The following is a 26,468-nucleotide window of genomic DNA, read 5'->3' as shown; positions in this document are numbered from 1 at the left end:
GCAAACAAGGTTCTCCAGGGAATTGGAAAAGCCATTGTTTGAATTTATCTTGAAGAATGACAAAGAACAATAGTTTTAAGAAAGGTCACAGTAAGGCATCACCACAGATATGATGTATTTATATGATAGTAACATGAGAACAGGTCAAAGTGCCCAGAAACTGACCCATGCACACAGAAAAATTGTAGTATAAAATAAAGATGGCATTACAACTCAGTGACAAAGAGAAAATGAACCCAGGTCCCAAGCTCATGTCACATGTGAAAGTAATAACCAGATAGATCTAAATGGGTAAAGATTCAAAACTTCAGATAAAAATAAAGAATCTAAGATCCAAGTCAGGGGAAGATTTTCTTAAATAAGATACAAAAACAATAAATCTTAAAGGAAAAAGTTGAGATTAAATTTCCAAGTTTTGGGGGTGGAGGAGTGTCAATGCCATAGCATAACAGGCTAAGCCCCTGGCTGTGGTGCCAGCATCGCGTCTGGGCATGGTTCGAGCCCCAGCAGTCCTACTTCTAATACAGCTCCCAGCTAATGGCCTAGAAATGCAGTCTTTGGGTCCTTGCACCCTTGTGGGAGACCTGGAAGGAGTTCCTGGCTCGGGCTTTGGACCAGTCCAGTTCCGGCTGCTGCTGCCATCTGGAGAGTGAACACATGAACACAAGATCTCCCTCTCTTTGTCTTTCTCTGTAACCTCGCCCTTCAATAAATAAGTACGTTTTGTCAACAAAATAAAAAATTAAAGATAAAATTTTAGCTAGACTGCTATAAAGCAGTCGAAACATAAGTAATTCAAAGTATGAACTAAACTTGCATAAAAACCATCTGTAAATCCCTGTAAAAAGGTAAAGAACAGGGGCCGGCAGGATGGCTCAACTGGCTAATCCTCTACCTGCAAGCACAGGTATCCCATATGGGTGCCAGTTTACATTCCAGCTGTTCTACGTACAATCCAGCTCCTGCTTGTGGCCTGGCACAGCAGTGGAGGATGGACCAGGGCCTTGGAACCCTGCATCTGTGTGGGAGACTCAAAACAGGCTCCTGGTTTCAGACTGGTTCAATTCCAGTCATTGTGGCCATCTGGGAAGTGAACCCCAGATAGAAGATATTTCTTTCTATCTCTTTTCCTCTCTGTAAATATGCCTTTCCAATAAAAGTAATAAAAACTATCCTTATACAGATATCACAAGTCTTTCACAAAAGATATCTGAAATTAACAAAACATGAAAACTAGCTCAAACTCCCTACAATGTGGGAAGTTAGATATTTTAAAAACTAGAGGGCATTTAATGTCTCTGATCAACAAAAATGAAAAAGCCTGAAAACATCACATTTTGATACGAATGTGCAGAAATGGGGCTCTTAAATCTTGCAGGTGGCTGAGTAAACAGAGAAGCACACCAGAGCTCTCAGGAAGGCCTGGCAAAGCTTCGGAGGCCCATGTCAACTCGCAGCATTTCTCTCCATGTATGTACTACAGAAACTTCCTGAACACAAGCACACAAGGTTACTGCAGCATGGTGTAATAAGAGTAAAACATGGAACAAACCAGCGCTATTAAAAAGAAAACGGATAATCACATAGAAGGCAAAATGTAAAACAGGCACGCACACCAATCAGATTAGTGGTTCTCTCCAGAGAAAGAGGAGTGGGATTCTGAACGCATACGCAGGAGGTTTCACTGGCACCTTTACTTTTTTTTTCTTTCAAAATAAAAAAAATAAAATAAAAATGAGCTCTGGGGCAGGTGATGTGATGCACTGGCTTATTCCACTTGTGACATGCAGTGTAGAATGTTCAAGCCCCAGCTACTCTGCTTCCAATTCAGCTTCCTGCTTATCCACTTGAGAGGCAGATGACAGCCCAAGAACTTGGGTTCTTCTTCTTTCTAAAAATTTTTTATTGGAAAGGCAGACAGACATATAGAGAGAAGAAGATACAGGGAGAGATATTCTGTCCACTGGTTCACTCCCCAAGCGGCCGCGATGGCCGGAGCTGGGCTGAGCCGAGCCGAAGCGAGCAGCCAGGAACTTCTTCTGGTCTCCCACATGGGCACAGGGTCCCAGGGCTTTGGGACGTCCTCCACTGCTTCCCCAGGTCACAAGCAGGGAAGTGGAGCAGCAGGGATTAGAACTGATGCCCATATGGGATCCTGGAGCATGCAAGGTGAGGACTTTAGCCGCTAGGCCACCGTGCCAGGCCCAGCTCTTAGGTTCTTGATATTTAGTGGAAGAATCAGATGGAATCCTGGTTCCCGGCTTTGGCCTCAACAGGATCTTCTCTACTCAAAAACTATTTTCCTGGTGCGTGTCCTAGTTCCTTGTTCTAATATCTAGTGTTTGAGCATTAGTATTATCTAGTTTTTTTGCAAGAAATGCAAATTCCAAGGTCCCACCTAGGTTTTCAGCCTAAGAAACCTGTGTTGGTCTTGTTAAAAAGCAGAGTGAAGCACTATCCCCAAATCACCAACCTCATGGATATGGAAAGAGCCAGAGGAGCTACATTTCTAATATGTTTCCAAACCATCTGGATGTGGCTGGCACGGGGAATATTTCAAAAATCACTGTATAGGTTTTCACTCCAGTTTTAGGGTCCAAAGCACTTAATATAGAATGTTAGGTTGGTTACAAAGCTACAGTGGACAGTGTTATAAACTGTGCTCACTATGTACTCGAGCCCAGTTGCCATTAAGCTAAGCGGACTGGTTATCTGTTTTTACAGCTTCATGACATATTTAGTCTGCAGCAGTAATTCTTGACTTTGGAGGTTTGCATGCTTTGCCCAGAAGAACTGGCACGGATTCTTTGTAGGCTGCAGTTTAGATGATGTGTTCCACGGGTGAGGCAGGGATGACGCTCCTACGAGATGTGAAGACAAAGACAGCTGAGAAGTCAGTGCGTGCTCTGCCCTTCCCTGGGTGGGAAGGACCAGGACCTACCATCAGTGCCAACAGTCTCCAGTAGGAACTGGCAAACTTGTCTGCAAATGAACAGAGTAAAATTCTTGTGCTCTATAAAGTGTGTTGTGAATACTAAACCCTTGTTGTAGATGAAAACAGTCAAGAGCAATGCATAAAGGAATGGCTGTGGCTGTTTTCCAGTAAAGCTTTTATAGAAACAGACGGTGCTGGCCACAGTTGCTGATGTGACAATGGTCCATCTTGACCTTACAGCACCGTGTGGTCTCAGGAAATGCCTTAACTCTCCCTGGACCTCTTTACTATCTGCAAGATGAATTAGCCTCTGAGCTGCTGCACCAGCCCCAAGATGGAGATTTATTATAATAACTGCTTATCATTTATCATACAAAGTCAGTGAGACAGTCAAATAAGGTCATGAAATAGAAAAGTCAAAAAAGCACCAAGGGAATTTAGGAGTCTGGAAACTACCCCTGTAAAGACTTCGCCCAGTTAGCTTCAGCTAAAGCAATTACTTAATTACCAAGTACAGCAGAAGAAAATAATCTTTTGGGGATCAGGAGTCTGAAAGAGTACATAAAAATGTATGGCAAACTGAATGGAAATGTAACAGCATGTTACTGTCACACTGGGACCTGGGAGACCCAGCTTTCAGACTACCAAACACGTGCCTCTGCACACACTGCCTCCCAGTTTTAATCCCAGTTTCTCACATTTACAAGATGTTTTGGTCTCTATAGATATTCTCCACCTAAAATTCTGATCTCAACCTTCTGCTTTTCTTTTCCTTGATCCAGAATTATATAGCACCTTACTGGAAATGTCAGTAAAGTAACACAGACTTGTAAAAACCACAAGGTAACATTTGGAAGTCATGGAAGCAGTAAAGTTACCATAAAATGAGTTCAAATTCTTTGCCATTATTACTGCTTGCTTTGGCAGCACATGCACAAACTCTTTGCCATTATTAATGGCAAACTATAGGTAAACTATATACTTAGCTATAAGATCACGGATAGCTGTATAATTTTTAGAGTCTAATTTTCTCATCTTTAAGGCAGTCACAATAATATACAGCACAGAGGACTGTTTTGAAGACCAAGCAATAGAGAATAAGCAAAATGTTGGTGCATTACCTGGCACGCGATGGGCACCTGTTCAATCAATCGTGAGGCCCTACTGTGTGGGTATACAATGATAGATAATACACAATCATGCTCTTAGGGAACTCAATCTAACAGTGGACAGACATTAAGCAATTCATTGAAAAAAAGAGAAAAAGCAAAACAGATTACAAAGAGTCACTGTTGGGTGTAACTAATTTAGCTTGGACAAGTATGGGAAGGTTTCTGTGAGCTAAGACACTCGAGTCGAGATCGGAAGGAGAAAGAATCCAGCTAGGCTGGAGGTGCAGGCTTGTGGGTGGGAACAGTACTCCAGGTGGCGGACTCAGAGAGGGAGTATGAAGGTCTGTGGCAGGAAGCAGGTCAGGGGTCATTTCTCTAACTACACACACACCGCTCTTATTCCAAGACTAGGTTCTGATTTGCCCTTGACTTGACAACAAGCAGTTAATTTATCAGTACTTTCAAAGCAGGTCTCCACTTGGATTATTAGTATCTCAACATTATAGACACGTTAGCTTCACTGACTGGCATTCTGAGGACGGGTCTTGTCTTACTGAGCTCTGTACTTCTAAGTTCAGTAATGCCTAATATACTCCAAAGCATGCCTCAAAAAGGTTCCAGAAAGTACAATCTAAGTTTATGATTTCAAAATCTATAAACATGAAGACTCCTCAAAAAGTTAATGGAAAGTACGTATGATGAAAAATCATGCATACATTCTAAAACTTTTCCAAATTAAACATCCTTTTTCATTTTTTTTCTGTTAAAAAAATCTGTAGCACTAGAACAGGGAACAGGTGAATCAACCACTGTAGTCCTAAGTAATAGATACTGTTCTTCAGACTAGCTGTTTTTGAAGGATATAAACTCATATAGATTCAAATGACACTTTAAATGCAAAACAATGTCATAATTCCACCTCAATAGCTGATTTTAACATTGAACAAAAAACTGTTCTACTACCTTGCAACTGCATCTCATTTTTGGATCTATAGTGCAAATAGCATGTGTATACAAGTTTACTGTGTCCTAGGACGCCTTCCCTTTAGCTTCCCAAGAAGAATGCTCAAACCTGTCCTCTGCCCCTGGCAATAGTTCCCTCACACTAAGGCCATGCAGTTTATTTCTCCTTTTGTACCTTATACTCCCCCTACCTCTGAGCTCTTGTAGGAACTGTTTATCTTCATCATTTGAGCCCAGTGCTGTGTCTAACCAGGTAACAGGTAGCTGATAAGTAGTCACCAAAGGAACAAATGACCCTTCTACGAGAGAAGCAATGCAACCCAAATGCCCGATAAGAGTCGTTCTTTTCTGGGACGAAGACAACTCCTTCAGGAGGGCTACCCAAGGCACACTGGGGGGAAAGCCACAGCAGCCTTGAGTTGACTTCTACCCCTCCCAGCCTCTCAGCCTGGGTGTCATAGCAGGCGTCCCCCATGGGATTTAGGCTGCGTTCCTTCTGACCCCCCAGCTCTGCCCTGGCCACTGTGGCCTTTGGGAATGTATCAGTAAACGCTAGCTCGCACTCTGTTTTTTTGAAATAAAAATGGTCCTTAACCTCTGCCTCTTAAATAATATCCTGTATGTGCTAATGCCTGTGAAGATTTCCTAAAATAGCAACCTTTCTCATTTAACTGACAAGTTACCAATCAATGAAACAAGCCTAATTTGATCATACAAACCTGACGCTGAACTGTAAAGCTGCTAACATATAATTTGGACTACAACTATGCTTTTTAGAAAAACAAATGAGTTTTAAGAAAGAATTGTTTCTTAGTGGAGAGCTCCCTAGGTAGCTCTCCTCACAGTTGCACTGCCTGGAGTATTTATTTAGTGCTGATGAACGGTACTGAGGTATAACAGAATTTCTCCACTTAGAAAGTTCCCGATTCCTTACTAAGTGTGTATCAAACTCCCAGCTGACCTCAACTGCCTTTTAGATCTTGCCCTGCACCCCCATGTATTCTGTATCTAGTTGTACAACCTCACACCCACCATCTTCATGCTATTGCTCATACCAATCCTTTGCCTAGTGTGTGAACTTCCTTATTCTCAAATCTACAGAGAAACAGCCTTCTCTTCAAGCATCAGCTTCCAAAGTCTGCATATCATGAAAACCAGGCTGTCAGATCACCTTTAAAAATATACAGAAAGAATGCTCTTGGCTTTATACATATGTGTTTTTATAGCAAACGAAACAAAAAGCCTATATAATTGTACAACAGCAAAAGAAATATTCTACACAATTACAGTAAGGCTACTACTTCTCTTAGAGTTGACTTCACGCTAAGTAAACATATGCACACACTGAACCTGATTAAAAGAAAGAACTTGAAAGGCAGTGCTAGAGAAAGAGATTAATTTTCCACCTGCTGGTTCATTCTGCAAATGGCTGCAATAGCCAGGGCTGGGCCAAGATGAAACCAGGAGCCTGGAGCTGCATCTGGTCTCCCATGTGGGCAGGGGCCCAAGACAGTTCAACTATGATCTCTTCCTACTTTTCCAGGTATATTAACAGGAAGCTAGATCGGGAATGGAGCAGCTGGGAGGTGAACCAGCTTGCACACAGCGTAAGGGAGTTACTGGTAGCAAGTGGCTTAACCCATTGTGTGGCCAAGCTGGCCCTAACCCAATTCCCAAAGCCCAACTCAAACGCACTTCCTGAGCAAAGTCTTCTGTGATGCCTGGCTCTATGTAATCTCGGGAACTTCAGAGTGAGAATGTTACCTGCTGGGACAACGACTTTTCTCGGTAAGAGTGAAGCCATTTTCAGGGGCAAAATGAGATGTACTATTCGAGCACTATAAAAAAGTTACCAGGATCTAGCAATTCTGCTGAAATCAAGGCTGTGATCAAATTTTGTAAAACTTTCATTCACAGAAACATTATTCACAAAAGTCAGACAGAGGCAAATCAAATGTCCAGTGACTGATGCAAAGATAAAACAAAATGTAGCATACCCATACAACATTAATCAATCTTTTTTTTTCAGTCTCAAAGAGAAAATTCTGACACCAACTACATCATACATGAATTCTGAAGACATGCTAGGCAAAATAAGTCAGTTAAAAAATACTGTGTATGATTGCACAATTATCTGAAGCAATCAAATTCACAGAAAAAGTAGAGTGGTGACTGCCAGGGGCTGAACGAATGATATGTTCTAGAAAGTTCTAGAAACTGCACAACAATGTAAATACACTTAAAACTAAAAATGGCTAAGATGGTTAATTTTGTTATATGCATTTTACAATTAAAAAAAGCTGGTGATAGGGCCAGTGTGATGGCTCAACTGGTTAAGCCTATGCCTGCAAGCAATAGCATCCCATACGGCATGTCTCGATGCTCCATTTCCCACCCAGCCCGCTTCCCTCCTCCTGCTTATGGCCTGGGAAAGCAGCAGAGGATGGGCCAAGTCCCTGGGATGTTGCACCTGTGTGGGAGACTTGGAGGAGGTTTCTGGTTTTATAGACCAGTTTAGGTCTGGTCATTTTTGCCATTTGGGAAGTGAACTAGTGGATGAAGAACTTTGTCTCTTCTCTCTGTAAATTTTTGTTTCCAATTAAAGCAAATCTTAAAAAAAAAAGAATAAATGGGGGCATTTAATATTGTGACATAGCAGGTAAAGCTGTGGTCTACAACCCCAGTATCCTATCTGGGTGCTGGATTGAGCCCTGGTTGCTCCATTTTTGATCCAGTCTCTTGCAGATAAGCTTGGAAAAGCAATGAAAAGATGGTCCAGAGCCTGAGCCCCTGCACCCATGTGGGAGACCTGAAGCTTCTGGCTCTTGGTCCTGGTTTAGCCCAGCCCTGGTCATTGTGGCCACTTGTGGAATGAACCAGGAAGATCTCTGACTCTTCCTTTCCATTTATCTTTCAAGTAAAATAAATCTTAGATGATAATATCGATTTCATAGGATTATGATACGGAGTAAAGTAACATTCAAGACAGAACCCAGCATGTAGCACACACACTCTTTTTTTGTAAAATACTATGTATAATTTTTCAGTAATCACAGTGAGTGATTACACTGACTGGGGTGGGGGTGGCGGGGCAGGGATTCAAGGTGCTACCGGGTCATCTGTACCCCTTATCAGAGTGCCTGGAACTGAGTGCTGCCTCTGCTGGACCAAGTGCTCAGGGTTCTTGCCTCCCACGTGGGAGACTAGGATGAAATTCCTAGCTTTTGACTTCCAGTCCTGGCCATTGTTGGCATCTGGGAAGCAAATCACAGATGGAAGAGTTGTCTGTCTCTCCGACCTCTTTGTCACTCTGCCTTTAAAAAAAATAAAACCTAAAAGGACAAGTGATTTGAAAATGCAAAGTTTACAGGGTTGGCTTGATAGCTCAATTGGTTAATCCTCTACCAGCAAGTGCTGATATCCCGTATCAGTTCACATCCCAGTTCATATCCCAACTATTCCATTTCCAATCTAGCTCCCTGCTATGGCCTACAAAAGCAGCAGAGGATGGCCCAAACCTTGTGACCCTGCACGCACTTGGGAGACCCAGAAGACACTCCTGGCTTTGGATTGGTTCAGCTTTGCATGTTGTGGTCATTTGGGGAGTGAACCAGTATATGGAAGATTTTTCTGTCTCTCCTTCACTGTAAATCTGCATTTCTAATAAAAATAAATGTCTCAAAAGAAAGAAATGTAAGCTTAGGGCTAGCAATATGATGCAGTGGGGTAAGACACTACCTGTGGTGCCAGCACACCATACTGGAACACCAGTTTGACTCCTGGTTGTCCTATTTCCAATCCAGCTCCCTGTTAGTGTGTCAGGGAAGGCAGTGGAAACTGTACCCATGTGAGACACCAGGAGAGAGTTTCTGGCTCCTGGCTTGGCCTGGCCCAATTGGGTTAATGTGAATATTTGAGAAGTGAACCAACAAATGGAAGACTGGTCTCTTCCTCTCTCTGTTAAATAAATAAATAACCTTAACAAAACAGCAAAACAAGAACAACAACAACAACAACAACAAAAAAAAAAAAAAAGGAAAGAAAGAAGGAAAAGAAAAAAGAGAAAGAAAATGTAAAGCTTAACCTGCAGGAAAGAGTAACACTGATACAAATTCTTTGCCAACATCTTAGCATCCATACAGTTAAAAACAAAATGCAGCCCCTTTCACAGAGGCAGTATCTAGAATGCAGTCAGGTTAAACCAAGGCAGGCTGTAGCCTAATACCTCTGTTCACCTTCAACAGCACAGATCCTCAGTGCTGGGTGCTACCAAGTCTACCTGTGGGGCTTTCAACAGGCTTTCCTTTTCAAAAGAAGAAAATCACTTAACTAAGACATTTCTAAGATTATAAGGCTTCATGTAATATGTAAGTACTTTTCTAAACTTCATTTTCCTAAGGAGCAGATTTCCTGATTTTTAGGTGGTACAATGTCCTTATCACTCTTCCCAATTAAAAGAATTCCCAAGCTTCCCAAGATTTAAGGTAGTCATCGTGGGAAGTTCTGGCTAGTGGAATATGAACAGCAGTTACAAATGCCATTAAGGAGAGCAAGCTAAAAGGAAAACGGTGCCCTCCATTCTTTCTTTTGGTGCCGCATGGCAGTGACAGGCATTCCGCCAGAGCCCTCCCAGCCCACAGATGGCACACAGCCGACTCTGAGGGCAGCCCAGCAGCAGTCTGTGCTCTTGAAACTCCCTGGAGGTCCAGAGCCCAGCTCAGACAGGAGCCCTGCCTGAAGTTTTCCTCTCCTGACAACACAAGCAGAAAGAACCCTTCCTCCACCCCTGATCTAGCCTGAAAAGACAAGACCATAATAGCGACTGCAGAACCAATGGCATCCCAGATAATCTGGAACTATCCACGCAGCCCTTAGTCTTGGGGCAACACCCCTTCTCAGAGCTGCTACCTGACCTCATCCACAAGTCCCACGCTGCAGGTGTGAGAGCCGGAGGAGACTGGGGATGTACACACACCCTAACATACAATGGCATCAGACGAGAAGGGGGCTGATGAGAGCTGCAGTCAGGAAAGGCGGAGGGGCTGGGACACAAGGTCACACTTCCAGGAACCCACCCTCAAGATACCCTTATAAAGCATTGAAAGATATGTGTATGTGGCTGGTGCAGTGGCGCAGCAAACTAATTCTCTGTCCTGTGGCACGCACACCACACATGGACACAGATTCACATCCTGGATGCTCTACTTCTGATCCAGCTCCTTGCTTATGGCACAGGCAAACAGTGAAAAATGCCTCAAAGCCTTGGACAGGGTGCCCACAGGCTCCCAGATTCAGATCAGCTCAGCTCTGGCTGAGGTGGCCATCTGGGGAATGAACCAGCAGATGGAAGCTCTTCTATTTGTCCTTCTCTCTGTAAAACCTGCTTTTCAAATAAAAACAAATCAATAACATCAATCATACACACACACAAAGATGTATGTACAATGAGACCATTGTGGCAGTACTTTTAACATTTAAAAAGTACTATTAAACACATCTATACAACAAAATACTATGTAATCAAGAAAAAGAAATGAACAATGAGCAGTAAGAGTACAGCAGTGTGCCTCAATGCTAAATGTCAGTATTAAAACTGTAAGTGTTTAAAAGCAATTACTTCAACTTCTAGTGAAGAGTTACGACGTAAACAGAACAGGGTCAACAGAAGAGATGAGAATAGACAGCCTGTGTCAGCCCTTCTGTGAGCTGGAAGGCAAACAGGCTCCCTCAGGACACGAAGAACACAACACCGCCTGAGCACAGAGGCTGTCAACTGCAAGAGGAGTCCAGGAGCAGCTCAAGCTCAGGGACATGGGAACCAGCCATGAGTCTGAAGTGGGACACATGCTGGCCTGAGGTCAGAGCACTGGGCAGACCCGGAACAATGACTGGGAAAAGCCTTCTCCTAGGAGGGAGCACTGTGGTGCAGTGGGTTACACTACTGCTTCTGATTCCAGTATCCCACACCAGTGTGCCAGTCTGAATCATGGCTACTTTGCTTCCCACCCAGCTTCCTGCCGGTGTATCTGGGAGGTCAGCAGAGGATAGTCAAGTCTCTGGGCCCTGTCTCCTCCTGGGAGACCAGGATGGGGTGTCTGGCTTGGGGCTTTGGCCTCAATCTGTAGTAGCCATTTGGGGAGTGATCAGTGGATGGAAGATTTCTCTCTGTGTTATTCTACCTTTCACATTAAGGAAATCTTTAAAAAGCATGAGTAGCCGGTAATGGTACTAGACCCCCCAACAGCACGTTCAGAAGCCGGAAGACAGTAGTACATCAAGGTCTTAGACACGTTACAAGGAAATAATTTGAAACATTCCACTTTGAGCCACACCATCAACATGTGTGAGTCCATGTGCGAACACAATCAATGTTGAACAAATCTACTTCTACACCTACTTTCTCTAGAAAATCTTGAGTTCCGAATCCACCAGAACAAGAGACTAAATCTACAAGAAGGAAGACATGTAACCCAGGGGAGCAGTTAGGTGTCTCATGACGCCTATAGAGCTACAGCAGGGGATGCATGGATATCACAAAGGCGTGTCCAAAAAGAAACACCTCAGCTTTTGGGGAACTGAACTTTGATGGGTTTTAGAATAAGTTTCCAAACAATCAGTAAGACCATTTACTCTCTAGTTAACAGATTTTAAAAGCCCTGTGAATGTGGATTTAAGCAGTAACTGTCATGATTCTCTGGCTGAAAGGGGAGATGGGTTGTGAAACCGTAGATGAATGCTAATTCAAGGTTCTGCCTATTGCAGTGTGATGTCGGAGTGAATCAGTTGAGGGCGAACAGGTCTAAGTAGCAGTGATCAAAGAAACACTGGGAAATTGACAAAGTAAAACTCCACAGTGATAGAGTCTGCTTTTGTGCAGCACTTTTAAAAATGTTTGTAACTCCACTAATGAAAATTAATTTTTGAAAATGTTAGGTTATGGGGCCCGGCGCCATGGCCTAGCGGCTAAAGTCCTCGCCTTGAATGCGCACCAGGATCCCATGTGGGCGCCGGTTCTAATCCTGACAGCTCCACTTCCCATCCAGCTCCCTGCTTGTGGCCTGGGAAAGCAGTCGAGGACGGCCCAATGCATTGGGACCCTGCACCCGCGTGGGAGACCTGGAAGAGGTTCCTGGTTCCCGGCTTCGGATCAGCTCGCACTAGCCATTGCGGCTCACTTGGGGAGAGAATCATCAGATGGAAGATCTTCCTCTCTGTCTCTCCTCCTCTCTCTGTATATCTGACTTTGTAATAAAAATAAATCTTTAAAAAAAAGAAAAGAAAATATTAGGTTACTTCTAGCGGGGACCCTGTGTGATTTGGGGGAGAAGCAAATGTTGTGTATTTAATTCTGTAACTCTTGAAATCTGTGAAAAACTTTTTGGATATTTGGCATTTACACTTTAGGGAAGAAAAGGTAGCAGACCTGTATGTTGTCTTGGTCTAAATATAGGCAATTAAAACTGAGGAAGGAAAAGACTTCAGAAGTTGCAAAGAGAAACTTAAGGAAAGTTATACAACTAACCCTTGCAAACACCCACCCTCCAGCCCCAGCACCTGACGCTGAGGACCCTTGATAGGATGTTACACTTGGAAAGTGCACAGTTCTAGGATGGTTTCAGAGGTGATCAGGCCTGAAAGGAATCTTGACCAACAGGCAAAGCAACATATCCACTGCCTCTTTTGTATTAAACGTAAATGGTAAAGAAAATACTTTTGTTCTTGACATCCTAGCTATTACAGGCCGCTGATGATTTTTCTGCCACAAGACAAATGTCGCTTTCAAGTTCATGAGAGATGCGGCCATTAGAAGGTTTACTTTCAAAGCCACGTTGGAACCCCAAGTGATGTCAAGCCTAAAGATCCGGATCACCTTAGGGGCTGCTGGCTCCCCCCACCATGCGTGTTTGGTATCCTAGATGGAGGGTGGACTCCAGGGAAGCCACCCTTGGGTCCCGTTCTGCTGGGGGCCCTCCCGCAAGCCCCTTTTACCTTGACCCGTCTCCGTTTGCTCCCCTTCTCTTCCCCGGGAACCTGCTTCTCTCCTTTCTTCCTCTTTTTCCGCTTCCTGTCCTTGTGTTTGTCATGATCATTTTTGTCTTCGAAGAGGCTGGAGTCGTGCCCGGAGCTACCGGTGGAGAGCTCGGTGACTTCGTTCCCTCCCACTTTGAGGACAAGCTTCAGAGGTTTCTCCACATATTCTGAAAACACACACAAAGCAAGCAACCGCCTTGACCGGGACGCCCCGCGCGCGGCGCCCAGGCGTGGCGGGCACAGGCACGGCTGGCCCCGGCGGCCCCGGGCGCGCCCCCCGCACCCCCACAAGCACCTGTTGAATGACGGCGCCTCGCCCCGGCGCCGCCTCCCGCCCCGAACGCTCGGGGGCCTCTGGGTCGGCCCCACCAGAGACCCGGCCACGGCCAGGGGCGACCCGGGATCGAACGCCGCCGGCCCCCGCCGCCCGGGGGGTCTGCGCCGACTCGGCCGCGGGGGTCGGGGCCGGCCGGGGCACAGGAGCGGGGACTCCGGCCCGCCTCTCGGGCGCTCGAGCGAGGGTCCGTTCGGAAGAACCCAAGCCCTGCGGCGCCGCGGCGGCCTCGCCCGCCCCCGCCCCCGCCCCTCCTCACCCTCGTAGAGGTGTTTGTCCGACTTGTGCTTCTTGTGCTTCTTGCCCATGTCCGACCGGGCCCCGGTGCCCGCCCCCCGCGCCAGGCCCAGGCCGTGCGGCGCCGCTTCCGGTCCGGGCCAGGCGAGCGGAGGGCGGGAGCGGGGCCCGCGAGAGCCCGCGCCGCGAGGCAGGGGGACGGCGCGCGCCGCCCGGCGCGAGGCCCTCTCCGAGAACAAGGCGCGCGAGACCCGGCCGAGGCCCGAGAGCGGCGGCGGGGCAGCCAGCGGCCGGTGCTGAGGCGGGAGAGAGGGCCGGCCGCGCGCGCCGGATGACGGTGGCTGCGCGTGGCGGCCTCTGGCGGCCGGCGGTGGCGCTGCAGCAGCCCACGGAGCCGGGTGTGCAGGAGGCGGAGTTGGGGCTGAAGGCGGAGCCGGGTGTGCAGGAGGCGGAGCTGTGGCTGTGGGCGGAGCCGGGGCTGGAGGCGGAGCCGGGTGTGCAGGAGGCGGAGCTGTGGCTGTGGGCGGAGCCGGGGCTGGAGGCGGAGCCGGGTGTGCAGGAGGCGGAGCTGGGGCTGTGGGCGGAGCCGGGTGTGCAGGAGGCGGAGCTGGGGCTAAGGGCTGAGCAGGGACTGGACTGGGTGCCCTGCTATGTTTTTCCTCTTGTCTTTTTTGGCCTACCTTCCTCTCCTTTCCTGTTTTGTCTCTTCCCTCTCTTTCCTCCCTTCTTCTTTTTGGTCCCTTTCCTCATTTTTATTTTCTTTGTTATGCTTCCTCCTCCAACAACTCCTGTGTTCGTTCCCTTGCTTCTGTTTCTTCCCTTTAATAATTATTTATTGGACTCTATATCTGCCAGAACTAGCAAGCTCAGGATGTTGCTGCCTGTAGGATTCTAATCGTTTTTTTTTAAAAAGCAAATTTACTTATTTAAAAGGCAGTGTGAGAAAGACCCAAAGAGAAATAGAGAGAATGAGCTCTTCCAGGGGCTGGTTCAATCACAGATGGCTGCAGCAGCTGGAGCTGGGCTAGCCTGGAACTCCATCCAGCTCCCCGAGTACTTGGGTCTTTGTCCACTGCCTTCACAGGCTCGTTGGCAGGAAGCTGGACAGGAAGTCGAGCAACTGGCACTGCATACAGATGCAGTTGTAGCAGGTAGCAGCTTAACCTGCTGAGTTCCAAAACTGGTCCTAGGAGTCTAATTTTTTAAAAAAAGATTTATATATTTTTATTGAAAAGGTAGATTTACAGAGAAAAAGAGAGACAGGAAGGTCTTCTGTCCACTGGTTCACTCCCCAAGTGGACACAATGACTGGAGCTGAGCCAATCTGAACCCAGGAGCCCAGAGCCTCTTCTGGGTCTCCCACATGCATGCAGGGTCCCAAAGCATTGGGCCATTCTCTATTACTTTCCTAGGTTACAAGCAGAGAACTGGAAGGGAGGTAGAGCAGCCAGGACACAAATCGGTACCCATATGGGATCCCAGCACATGCAAGGTGAGGACTTTAGCCACTAGGCTACCATGCTGGGCCTTAGGATTCTAATCTTAAAGTTAAAATCTTAATGTGTTTGGGTTGGTGTGGTGGTGCAGTAGGTTAACCTGCTACCTGTGACGCTGGCATCCCATATAAGTGCTGGTTCAAGTAGCTGCTGTTCCTGGAAAAGATGGCTCAAGTTGTTCGGCCCCTGCACCCACAGGGAGACCTAGAGGAAGCTTCTGGCTCCTGGCTTCAGCCTGTCCCAATGCTGGCTTTTGCAGCCATTTGAGAAGTAGACCAGTGGATAGAAGATTCTTGTCTGTCCCTGCAAGTCTCCCTTTCAGAAATAAAAAAAACCACATTCTTAAAAAATAAAATAAACAATTAACATGCACATTAAAATATTTTCAAAGAACAGAAAGAAACAAGAACTTGAATGATCCACTCCCCTCCAGCCTTTTCGCCTGAGATAACCGCTAGTTCCTGCGTTTCCAGACCGGCCTTCTCATCTACAGGTCAACGTTTCTTTTCTTTCTTTGTTATTTTTAAAGTTTTTTTTGGGCCCGATGGCGTGGCCTAGTGGCTAAAGTCCTCGCCTTGAACGCACCGGGATCCCATATGGGCACTGGTTCTAATCCCGGCAGCTCCACTTCCCATCCAGCTCCCTGCTTGTGGCCTGGGAAGGCAGTCGAGGACGGCCCGACACTTTGGGACCCTGCACCTGTGTGGGAGACCTGGAGGAGGTTCCTGGCTCCTGACTCCAGATTGGCACAGCACCAATCGTTGTGCTCACTTGGGGAGTGAATCATCGGACAGAAGATCTTCCTCTCTGTTTCTCCCCCTCTCTGTGTATCTGACTTTGTAATAAAAATAAATAAATCTTTTTTAAAAACTAAAGTTTGTTTTTAAAAATTTTAACTTTTTTGTAATTTATTTTTAACGTTTTAATTTTTTTTAAAAAAATGTATTTTATGATACAGTTCTGCAGACTCTGGGATTGCCCCTCCCCTCTTGCTAAGTCCCCTCCCCCACTGATCTCCCCTATAGTGTTACAATAGTTTAGTCCTTCATAAGCAGTCATAAGTCCAGTGTTCTGTTATTTAAGCGTATCCTGACCAAAAATAACACAGGTTTATTTATATACTTGAAAGTCACAGTTACAGAGAGGGAGAAAGGCAGAAGAGAGAGAGAGAGAGAGAGAGAGAGAGAGAGAGATTGTGCATCTGGTTTAATTTTCAAATGGCTGCAGTGGCTGGGGCTGGGCCAGGCTGAAGCCAGGTCTTCCACATGGGTGGTAAGGGCCCAAGAATTTGAGGCATTTTCTGCTTTTCCAGGGCATCAGCAGGGAGCTGGATGGGAAGTGGAATAGCCAGGACTCAAACTGGCACCTATGTGGGATGCTGGCACCGCAGGTTGTGGCTTTCCCTGCTGTGCTACCATGCCAGGTTCCAACATTCCCTTTCTTCAGAGAAGCTCGTGCTTACAGTCTTCTCTCAAGAAAGGATTTAGTGTCAGTCATTTAAACTAGAGTAAGAGTTTGGACTCCCTGCTTACCAGTCAGTCCCAGGAAGACTGGGAGGTGAGATGGGAGTGTTCTAGGTTAGGACTGTGTTGTTTACAAGGGATACAAATCCAACTTGAATTCCTCCAAGTAAATACCAAGGCAGTTATTGATTTACATGTCCATGGAGGGCAGGAGTAAAACTTGCCTGAGAGGATTCCCAAGGATTTGATGCTGGGACGCTCTTTGTCCCTTTGTGTGTGTGTGTGTGTGTGTGTGTGTGTGTGTGTGTGTTGGGTTCCATCTCCGATATCCCCTGCTGTAGGACTGGACGGATGGTTACTGGCCGCTTCTAGGATTTCTACTTCACAGTGGTCTGACCTCTTCCCTGTCACCTTCACCTAGGAGAAAAAAAGAAATCCCAGGGAACGGCTCTGATTGGCTTGGCTTAGGGACTGTGGGTTGGGAAGAGTGATTCAAATGCAGCCCCTGGGTTTTGAGTTTTGAGGGACGCGGTGTGTGGCCTGGCTGCACTCGCTGTGCTTAGCCACAAAGGATGAGGGTCCTTTAATGAAGGAGCTGCATGTTGATGTCTCTTTTCTCTCTGCACTGGTTTTCTCTGGCGTCTGTGTGAAGAGGTGGCGAAAGGACTCATATTGGGTGAAGGATGTCTTTTACTCTGAAATCAGTCTGCTGAGACCCCCAAGTATGGGGCTGAACTTGATTTCCGCTCTTCTGCTGTTGGCTGCAACTTTTTGCATTAAACCTCACCATCCCAACTTCCGGCTGGGGGGCGGGGGCAGCCACCTGGCTGCGGTGTGCCTCAGTGCAAGCTGCATCTGCCAGTCTACCTGCCTGTTGCTGTCACCCCGCGTGCTCCCTGAGGGCAAGCCTGGTCTCATTGCCCTGGCTCCCCATTGCCCCCGATGCCTGGCAGCTGTTCACCAGCTACCCCTCCAAGTTCCTGTAATCTCTGTCTCTCTCTACATCACTCCATTCTTCAGGAAGAAAGCCGAGTCTTCCACAGCACCCCTCCTTGCTTGCTTAGGACAGTGTGAAAAATGAGCTCCAGAAGAGGATGCAGATGTTGGCCTATGCGTGTCTGTGCAGTGCAAAGGATGAAGGAGTGGAAATTGTTGCTATTGGTAGGTTATAGATCCGGGGGCCGTATCTTGGGGAGCTACATGAACACAAAGAGAACTTCACTAATAACTGCTTGATGAGGAAGTTGCCAGAGGGTTGCGCTTCTCGTTTGATGATGCCTGAGCTAGCGGTAGGGAAAGTGGAGGGGTGAGTCCAACCCGAGCCATGACCCAGGGGCATCTGCAGTCACAAATTGCCCTGCAGAAGGAGATGGGGCCCTTTCTGCTCCTGCAGATTCACTGACTGCGGGGAGGGCGGCCGTGTTAAGGCGAAGACCAGGCTGTCTCAGGACTTGAGTGAGTTCCACCTGGTGTCTTTCTGTGTTCGTGTGCCTCTCACTTCCCTTGCAGCTTGGTCTGCTGCTCTGCTCCGCTGTGGAGGCAGCATCGTAGCCTTCTCAATCCAGGGTGAACTGACCCAACACAGATTTTATCAGATCCCCGGGACCTGGCCTTCCAAGCCTCGGTTAGAGGAAGTGTGACGTGCCTGTTCTGCACCTGTGTGCCCGCTGGGCACTGCTGGGAGGAAGAAAGTAAATGTCTGTCTTTCCCTGTTTAGAACACTCCCCTTCAGCATGGTCCCTGCCTTCACCTCCACCTTGTCACAGCACTGTCCCCTCAGCCCCTGTGTTGTTGGGGGGTGGTGTCTCTTTGCCACACTCACGGTCAAGGCCATGATATGACCCATCCGTCTGTGTGCCTGTTCCTCGTCAGTTTCCCTGGCTGGGCTCCCAGCACATGAGGGCAAAGGCAGGTCTGTCTCACTCCTGTACCTTGCAGAGCCAGCCTCTGCCCAAGCTTTCAAGAAACACGTGAGTGCTGACTGAATGAATCCTTGTTCCTGGATGGTGATAGCACCTCCTGTCCCGGGATGGGGACAGAAGGTGGCTGGTGGAGGAGAGGCGCCGAGGAAGGCTGGCCACTGGGGGGTGTGGCATCCTAGGAAATCTCTACCCGGCTCAGCTCAGTGAGGGACCAGGAGCAGAGCCTTGTTCTCTGCAGAGGAATTGCTGTTCTCTAGCTCTTAGCTGCCCCACACTGCCTGCAGCCCCAGCTGGGCTCTTGGGCCTGGGAGACCCCCCCCAAGAACAGGGTGCTCCGGGACCCAGCTGATGTCCTGCTCGCAGGAAGGCATGGCTGACAGTGGTTGGGTTGGATGAGGAGTGAGTACAACTCAGTGGTCCACTGCTGGGAAAACATTTCTGGCTATTTTCTGTGGTCAGCTGAGGAAAGAGGCTTGCTTTGAGGCTACCAGGGTCCAGACAGGTCAGCAGCCCTGGGCAACAGGGGTTTTTGGGGTTTCCAGCTGCCATAGCAGGTGTCCCAGTTGGCCTCTTCAGGCAGGCCTGGACCTTCCGGATGCCTTGGCTGGGAGAAGGCTCAAAGTGGAGGGGCTGAGACTGGCTCAGTGGACTGTTATTGGGGGACACAGTGAACTGGAGTGATAGGCTGTGACAGGCTGCTGACAGTGCAGCTTCCAGGGCTGTGCATAGTCACCCAGCTTCTGAGTGAGCCCAGAATGGAGGTGGCAGGTGGCAGTCATGCCTGTAAGGATCCTGGAGCTGCTCATTGGAGGGCTGCAGGGCCTGGCCACTGTGCCTTTGGCTGCCAACCCCGAATATCTGCTGACCTCATGTCTTGGCCTCAGCAAAAATCATCCTGGGAGTGTCAAACTGGAGAGGTGACATGAAGGCCTCCCTCCCCTTTACCTCCCTTCTTTTCTACCTGCTTGCAACTGATGTGTGATGAAATCCTTCTGCATGCAGCCAACTGGGAGCACAGTGAGTGACAGATACCGTCTTGAACTTGTGGGGTTTATGAGCCTAGCAACGGTCATGTGTACAACTGGTCATGGCGCAAACAGCTGGTGCTATTAGGAGGACAGCAACAGGGTGCTATGAGGATGAGCTCTCCCTTTTCCCCTGAGCCTGGAGCTCCCCAAGGAAGCCGTACTTGCCTGGAGGACTCATCTCATGTCATGCCCCGGAAGTGGGGTGGTCATGTGGGTGTATTGGGTTGTGGCAGGCAGGTCAAGCCTGGGAGGGCAGGAAGCAAGGGTGTGGCCCAAGGGGCTGGTGGTCTGGTAGGTGTGGACAAGAAACTACATACAGACTCATCCCACCTCTAGGGAAGGTGCATGAGACAGGGAGGTTGCTCGGTGGTCCCTGTGGGAGGGGCGACTTCTCTTTGTCTTAGGGCAGTTGCCCCAGGAAGCCTTCAGCCCCAGCACTGGGATTGGCAGGGTCAGGTCATGTGCATTCAGGGCAGAGAAGGTTGGCTGCAGCTCATGGGGTAGAGAGGTGTGGCTTTTTGGGGGATACCTGTGAAGGCAAGAGAGGTGAGCCCTCAGCCAGGTGTGTGACTCCAGAAGAGCACTTTGGTTTGTGAATGAAGAGAGAACTGGAGTGGGTTTTTCTGGGACATAGCAGAGAGAGCTGGGGGAATTCCTGTGGTCTTCCAGGAGGGGGTGGTGGCAGATTGGGTTGGCATGGCTCTGTGTGTCCGTAAATATACAATGGAATTGTTTACTTAAATAACTTTTAAATGTATTTTTATTTTGATGAGACAAAGAGAGAGAAAGAAAGAGAGAGAGAGAGAGAGAGAGAGAGAGAGAGGAGAGATTGGGATTTTCAGCAGTGGATTCACTCTCCAAATACCCAGAATTCCTGGGGCTGGGCCAGGCTGAAGCCAGGGGCTGGGAACTCCATCCAGGTCTCCCATGTGGTGCCAAGGGCCAAAGTAGTTGAGCTGAAACCAGGATACCCTTTAGCAGGAAGCTGGAATTAGAAACAGACTTGGGACTTGAACCCAGGTCGTCTGATACGAGATATACATGTACATGTCCCAAGTGAGTCTTTTTGCTTTTTTAAAGTGTTATTTATTTATTTTGAAAGTCAGTGTTGAGAAAGAAAGAGAGACAGATTGAGATCTTCCATCCACTGGTTCATTCCCCAGATGGTTGCTACTTTTGGGGTTGGGCCAGGCAAAAGCCAGGAACCCGGAGCCAGGAGCCAGGAACCAGGAACCAGGAGCCAGAAGCCAGGAACCAGCAGCTTTATCTGGGTCTCCCATGTTGGTGGCATGTGCAGACAGTTGGGTCATCTTCCCTATTTTAGCAGTGAGCTGGATTGGAAGTAAAACAGCAGAACACATGAACTGGTGCTCCAATGCGGGGGCCGGTGTTGCACACGGTATTGTTACTTGCTCCACTGTAGTGCCAACCCAAGTGTAGTTTAACTGCTGTGTCACACACTAACCAGATGTAATTAGAGAGTTTCTTAGGGGGAAGAATTTTGGAGGGGTCAGAAGTGCCGTGAATGGCCTGAGAGCAGATGGTGGGTAGGGAGCTGACTGTGTGTGTCCAGGACACAGAGGGAAGGCCCTGTCTGTAAAAGACCTGTTGGCATGGAGCCGGCTTTGGAACCCTAGGAGTGGCTGAGAGCACAGGAGGGGACAGTAGAGAGAGCAGAGGACACAGAGCCCTGGGGAGCACCGCATGTTGTGGACCAGTGAGGACAGGGCAGCAGCAGCAGAAGAGGTAGGGCATGGGCAGGAGGATGGAGCCCAGTGCCAGGAGCATAGGGAGAAGCGGAGTGGGGCTGGCCTGTGGGAAGTCTCTGGGCCTGCATGGGTATATCCAAGAGGCAGAGTGGTGCATGTGAGGACGCTGAGGAGAGGGTACAGGGGGACAGAGCATCTGATGAGGAAGAGAAGCAGGGGAGACCATACCAAGGCCTTGAATGCCCGAGGACAGCTGCGTGCTGATGTTGTAAAGTGGGATAACCTGGAGAAACCAGCCTCCATGGACACGGCTGGGCACTTCCCAGGGTCCCCGGGGCTGGTGCTGATGGTAGGTGGAACAGAGCTGGGCCTGGAGGCCTGGCTTCGTGTTCTGCATGGTTCCTGAAGCTTAGCTCCCAGCAGCGGGCTCTGGATCAGACCCCCTTCATAGTCCCTTCATAGAAAGTGTTAAGCTGAGGCTCCTGGGCTCCCCAGATGGCTTAGATTACAGTCCTGGCTCCACCAGAAACCTTCTGTGAACCCTGGGCATGCCTTTCCCCCCGCCTTTGGCCCCCTTCTCTCTATCTGCAGACAAAGAAAACTCACCAGGCTTGGCCACTGGTGCGGAAGTGCTTGGGAATGGCTGTCTCTGCATGATAAAAGGCCACATTAAAAATGCCATACATTTTGCTTGTTTCTGTTAGTTGCTTCTGTGCTGATTTGCTGCATAGAACAACACATGTTCAGTACAGATCAGTTTGCAAGTATAGCGATGTATAAGGAAGAAATTTTTTAAAAGATTTGTTTATTTTTATTGGAAAAATCAATTGACAGGAGAGACGGCGAGAAAAATCTTCCATCCTCTGGTTCATTCCCAATTGGCCACAATGGCTAGAGCTGAGCCCATTTGAAGCTAGGAGGTTCTTCTGGGTCTCCCATGCAGGTGCAGGGTCCCAAGGCCTTGGATCATAATCCACTGCTTTCCCAGGCCACAAACAGGGAGCTGGAAGGGAAGTGGAACAGCCGGGACACGAACTGGCATCCATGTGGGATACCAGCGCATGCAAGGCAAGGACTTTAGCAACTAGACTACTGCACCAGGCCCCATGGAAGAAATTTCTATTTATTTTTATTTGAAAGACAGATTTACAGAGGGAAGGAAAGAGAGAGAGAGAGAATCTTTCATCCACTGGTTCACTTTCCAGATGACTGCAACCACCAGAGCTAAGCCTATCGAAAGCTAGGAGCCAGGAGCTTCCTGCAGGTCTCCCATGTGGGTGCAGGTTCCCAAGGCCTCAGGCTGTCCTCTGCTACCTTCCTAGTCTGTAAGAAGGGAGTTGGATCAGAAATGGAGCACCTGGATACAAACTGGTGCCAGTGGGATGCTGGCACTTAGAGACAGAGGTTAAGCATTTGAGCCATTGTGCTCACCCCAGGAAGAAATTTTACTTTTAAACAATATATGCATTTATTCCCATTTATTTGATAAAGATTTACATACACACACACAAAAAGAGAAAAATGGGGAATTCTTCCATGACTTCCCCAAATAAGCAGGGCCACAATAAGCAGGGCTGAACCAGGCTCCAGCTGGGATCTCCGTCTAGGTCTTCCATACACATAGCAGGCATCCACATACTCAAGCTATTATCTGCTGCCTCCCAGAACGTGATAACAGGAAGTGGATGAGAGATGGAAACAAGCAACTCCAACACGGGATGTTGCTGTCTTAACTGTGGCACCAATTGCTCACCCCAGATGGAAGAGATTTTTTATTGCTTGTAGCCCCACCCTGTTCTGTAACATATCAGTCATTCTTGATATTTTCTGATTTGTTCTTCATATTACGGATTCACTGTCCCAGGATACACACTCAGAATGTATTTTTATCACATAAATGAAGTAGCCTGGTTCCTCAAAGTGTGGTCTGTGGACCTGCTGAGTTGGCAGTACCCAGGAGCGTGGTGGAAATACTGAAGCCTGGGCAATGCCTCAGAACTGTGGAATTTACATTTTTGTGTAGATTGGAATTTACACACACACACACACACACACACACACACACACACACACACATATATATATATATATTTATCTGTTTTTTTGGGAAAGGTGGATACATGGAGAGAAGGAGAGACAGAGGGGGAGATCTTCTGTTTGATGGTTCACTCCCCAAGCAGCTGCAACAGCTGGAGTTGAGCCAATCGCAGCCAAGAGCCAGGAGCTCCTCCAGGTCTCCCAATGCAGGTGCAGGGTCCCAAAGCCTTGGGTCATCCCCAACCGCTCTCCCAGGCCACAAGCCAGGAGCCAGGAGCTTTTTCTGGGTCTCCCAGTGGGTGTAGGATCCCCAGGCTTTGGTCAGTCCTTGACTGCCTACGCAGGCCACAAGCAAGGAGCTTGTGAAGTGGAGCAGCTGGGATGTGAACCAACACCCATATGGGATCCTGCTGCATGCGAGGAGAGGACTTTAGCTACTAGGCTACTGGACCCAGCCCCATTGCAGCCATTTTGGGAGTGAACCAGTAGATGGAAGCTCTGTCTTTCTGTCTTTCCTTCTCTCTCTGCAACTCTGCCTTTTAAATGAATAGATCTTAAAATTTTTGAGAAGCACCATTCTAGAAAATTCGTGTTGACGTAGACTTGATGTTCTTGGATGAGAGAGAACCCTCTGTAATTAGAATAAAAGGGTTTCTTTGACAAATCCAGAGAAATTCAAATGTGGTGGAGATCTGAGGGACACTTTCATTTACTCCTGTTATTGAAAAAGTATTCAAAGTTGTAAAAAAAAGAAAACAGCTCACTCATGCAAATGAATTTTATAATCATGTTTTATGCTTTAGAAACAAACATTTTTACATTGTGGCTTTTATTGATCATAAAAAGTAAACATTAAAACTTTCAACTTAAAAGATAAAACACCTTTGTACTAACAAGGCACTGTTTTTATTTCCAATACATAGGAGTTCCTCTTCAGGCCCTATTTGAGGGGCTGGCGTTGAAACACCACAGGTTAAGCCACTGCTTGGGTTGCCACAGAGTCCTGCCTCCACTTCTGACCCAGCTCTCTGCTAATGATCCTGTGAGAACAACAGAGGATGGGCTAAGTCCTTGGGCACTGTCACCCACCTGCAAGACTCAAATGGAGTTCCCGGCTCCTGGGATCATTCAGCCTGGCCCACTCCTGACTGGCTGTTGCGGCCACTGCAGCCATTTGAGGAGTAAACCAGTAAATGAAAGATCTCTCTCTCCTCTCTCTGTTGCTTTGCCTCTGAAATAATTAAAAAATATGTATTTGAAAAAGGATTTCATTTGAAACAAGGAGTTGCTAAAATTTTGAAAACCACTGAATGATCTGACCTCTGGGCGCCTTTTCATGGTTCATGACTCAGAGTTAACACACAATTATGATCAGATGTTTTATTCTTGAAATAGCCACCATTTAGCAGACCACAACATCACACACACACACAGATCCGGGTAACAATAATGGGTTGGAAATCAGGGTGCTTGGTTTTTGTCCTTCGTGTGATAGTCAGAAATTCACTCCTGCCTGAGGTGAGCTTCAGGGGTGGCTGTATCCAGGAGTTCAAATGATGTCACATGAGTCAAGATTTCTCTGGCCATTACCAGACAGACTGTGTTAGCCTCTGCAACTTTAGGCCAGCATCCTCATAGGTTCCAGTCCAGACAGCAAATGCTTCTTTCCCCAGTGGTCCAACAAAAGTCTGGGGTTAAATTTGATTGGACTGAATTAAGCCAACCTAGACCCAGTTACCAGGAAGGGAGTTATGGTCAGGGTGGTGGTGGAATTCGGGGTCAAGCCAAACCCAGATCACCAGTTTTTAATCCCCAGTGCTTGGGTGTGAAGCTAATATCCCCAAAACCACGTGGCTGGAGTTGGGATCCCCAAGGGACATGAAAGCATTGTTGCCGCAAGATTGGACAATTGATGGTGGATGGACAAAGCAACCATTCCGCTACAAAACAAAGCAGTTTTTATAGTCAGCTTCTCCACCTGCCTTGAGGGCAGTGTGTTTAGAGTCCCGGGAAAGGAGCGAGGGCTGCTTTCTGCTCCAAGATCAGTGGAGCCCAGAGGCTTTGCTCTCGCATGGGTTGAGTGGGAGCTGTTAGGCAGACACACCACTGGGCAGAGACTCTGTGCCCCTCATCAATGCAGCGTGACCAAGTGGCCTTGCCACTCCTCTAGAATGAGGTTCAGTACCCATAAGGAGCGGGAAGACAACGTCTCTCCATGTAAGCCGATTCTGATTGGCTTGGGGGACGCTGGCCTGTACCCCTGCCCCCAGGGAAGCTGGCAGGGAGCTCTCGTCTGCCCCTGTCTATGTTATGATCCTGATTTTCCTAGGCAGTGGGGCTCCTGGAAGTTGCTGACATGGCTAGCCCCACGATTTAATCTGTGAGGCTCAGCCAGATCTATGTATGCCCGATTTTGCAACACCATTGGTTTCTTGGCACGGGAACTGCTGATGGTTGGTGTTCTTGTGGTCTCATCCTACACTCGGGCATTCTGGAACAGTTTTAGGCTTGGGTGTCTTGGGTTAGGCTCTGAGGCAGACCAAAGGAAAACAGGTGCTCCCTTTATGTAGAAGGAGAAAGCGTGGGTGGGGAATGCAGCCTTCTTCCTTCCTTCCCATCCAACTCTCCCCTGGCATGAAAAATAAAAAAACCCTCTTTTGAGAGTCTTCGTAGATACCCCTATTTGGAACAACTGTCCCTCATAGATGAATTCATCTTTATTTTAAAAGATTTATTTATCTATTGGAAAGACAGAGTTGACAGGCATAGCTTCCATCTGCTGCTTCACTGCCCAAATGTCAGCCCAGGGAGGGACCAGGCCAGGTTGAAGCTGGGAACCTGGAACTCCATGCTGGTTTCCCCTGACACTGGCAAGAACTCAAGTCCTTGGGCCATCCTTTGCTGTTTTCCAGGTGTGTTCATTTGCAGGGAGCTGGATCTGAAACAGAACAGCCAGGGTTACCTGAGATGCCAGGCTCACAAGCGGTGGCTTAATCCCACTGTATCACCACACCCGAGGCACAGGTGGTCACATGCACATGAAACTTCAGAGTTCACAAACTATGGCAAAGTCCCAAACTCCTTTTTCCATCCTAGTGTCATTTTAAGAGAACCAAAGCAGGTTCTAAGAAGCATCTTCCCGGCTATAGCACTTCTGAAGGGGGCACTGCCTGTGCTGGGCCTGGCCATCTCCTGTGGCCC

The 26,468-nt window shown here is 47.8% G+C and overlaps 1 protein-coding gene across 2 annotated transcripts in view; it reads right to left on the bottom strand.

Annotated features, from left to right (window-relative positions):
* Nucleotides 1-13,944, bottom strand: part of BRD7 (bromodomain containing 7) — a 39,392-nt gene extending 25,448 nt beyond the window's left edge. For both annotated transcript variants that reach the window (XM_058673999.1, XM_058674000.1), the window contains exons 1-2: nucleotides 13,635-13,944; nucleotides 13,000-13,208 (exon numbers count right to left, since the gene is read on the bottom strand). In XM_058673999.1, the coding sequence (XP_058529982.1) occupies nucleotides 13,000-13,208; nucleotides 13,635-13,683 (258 nt within the window). In that variant the 5' untranslated portion in view covers nucleotides 13,684-13,944. The remainder of the gene's footprint in view (nucleotides 1-12,999; nucleotides 13,209-13,634) is intronic.
* Nucleotides 13,945-26,468: the final 12,524 nt, after the last annotated feature.

Source organism: Ochotona princeps, chromosome 16 (genome assembly GCF_030435755.1).
Source record: "Ochotona princeps isolate mOchPri1 chromosome 16, mOchPri1.hap1, whole genome shotgun sequence".
NCBI classification, from domain to species: Eukaryota; Metazoa; Chordata; class Mammalia; order Lagomorpha; family Ochotonidae; genus Ochotona; species Ochotona princeps.
Note: the sequence above shows the minus strand (reverse complement) of the source record. Positions and strands in the feature narration are given on the sequence as shown.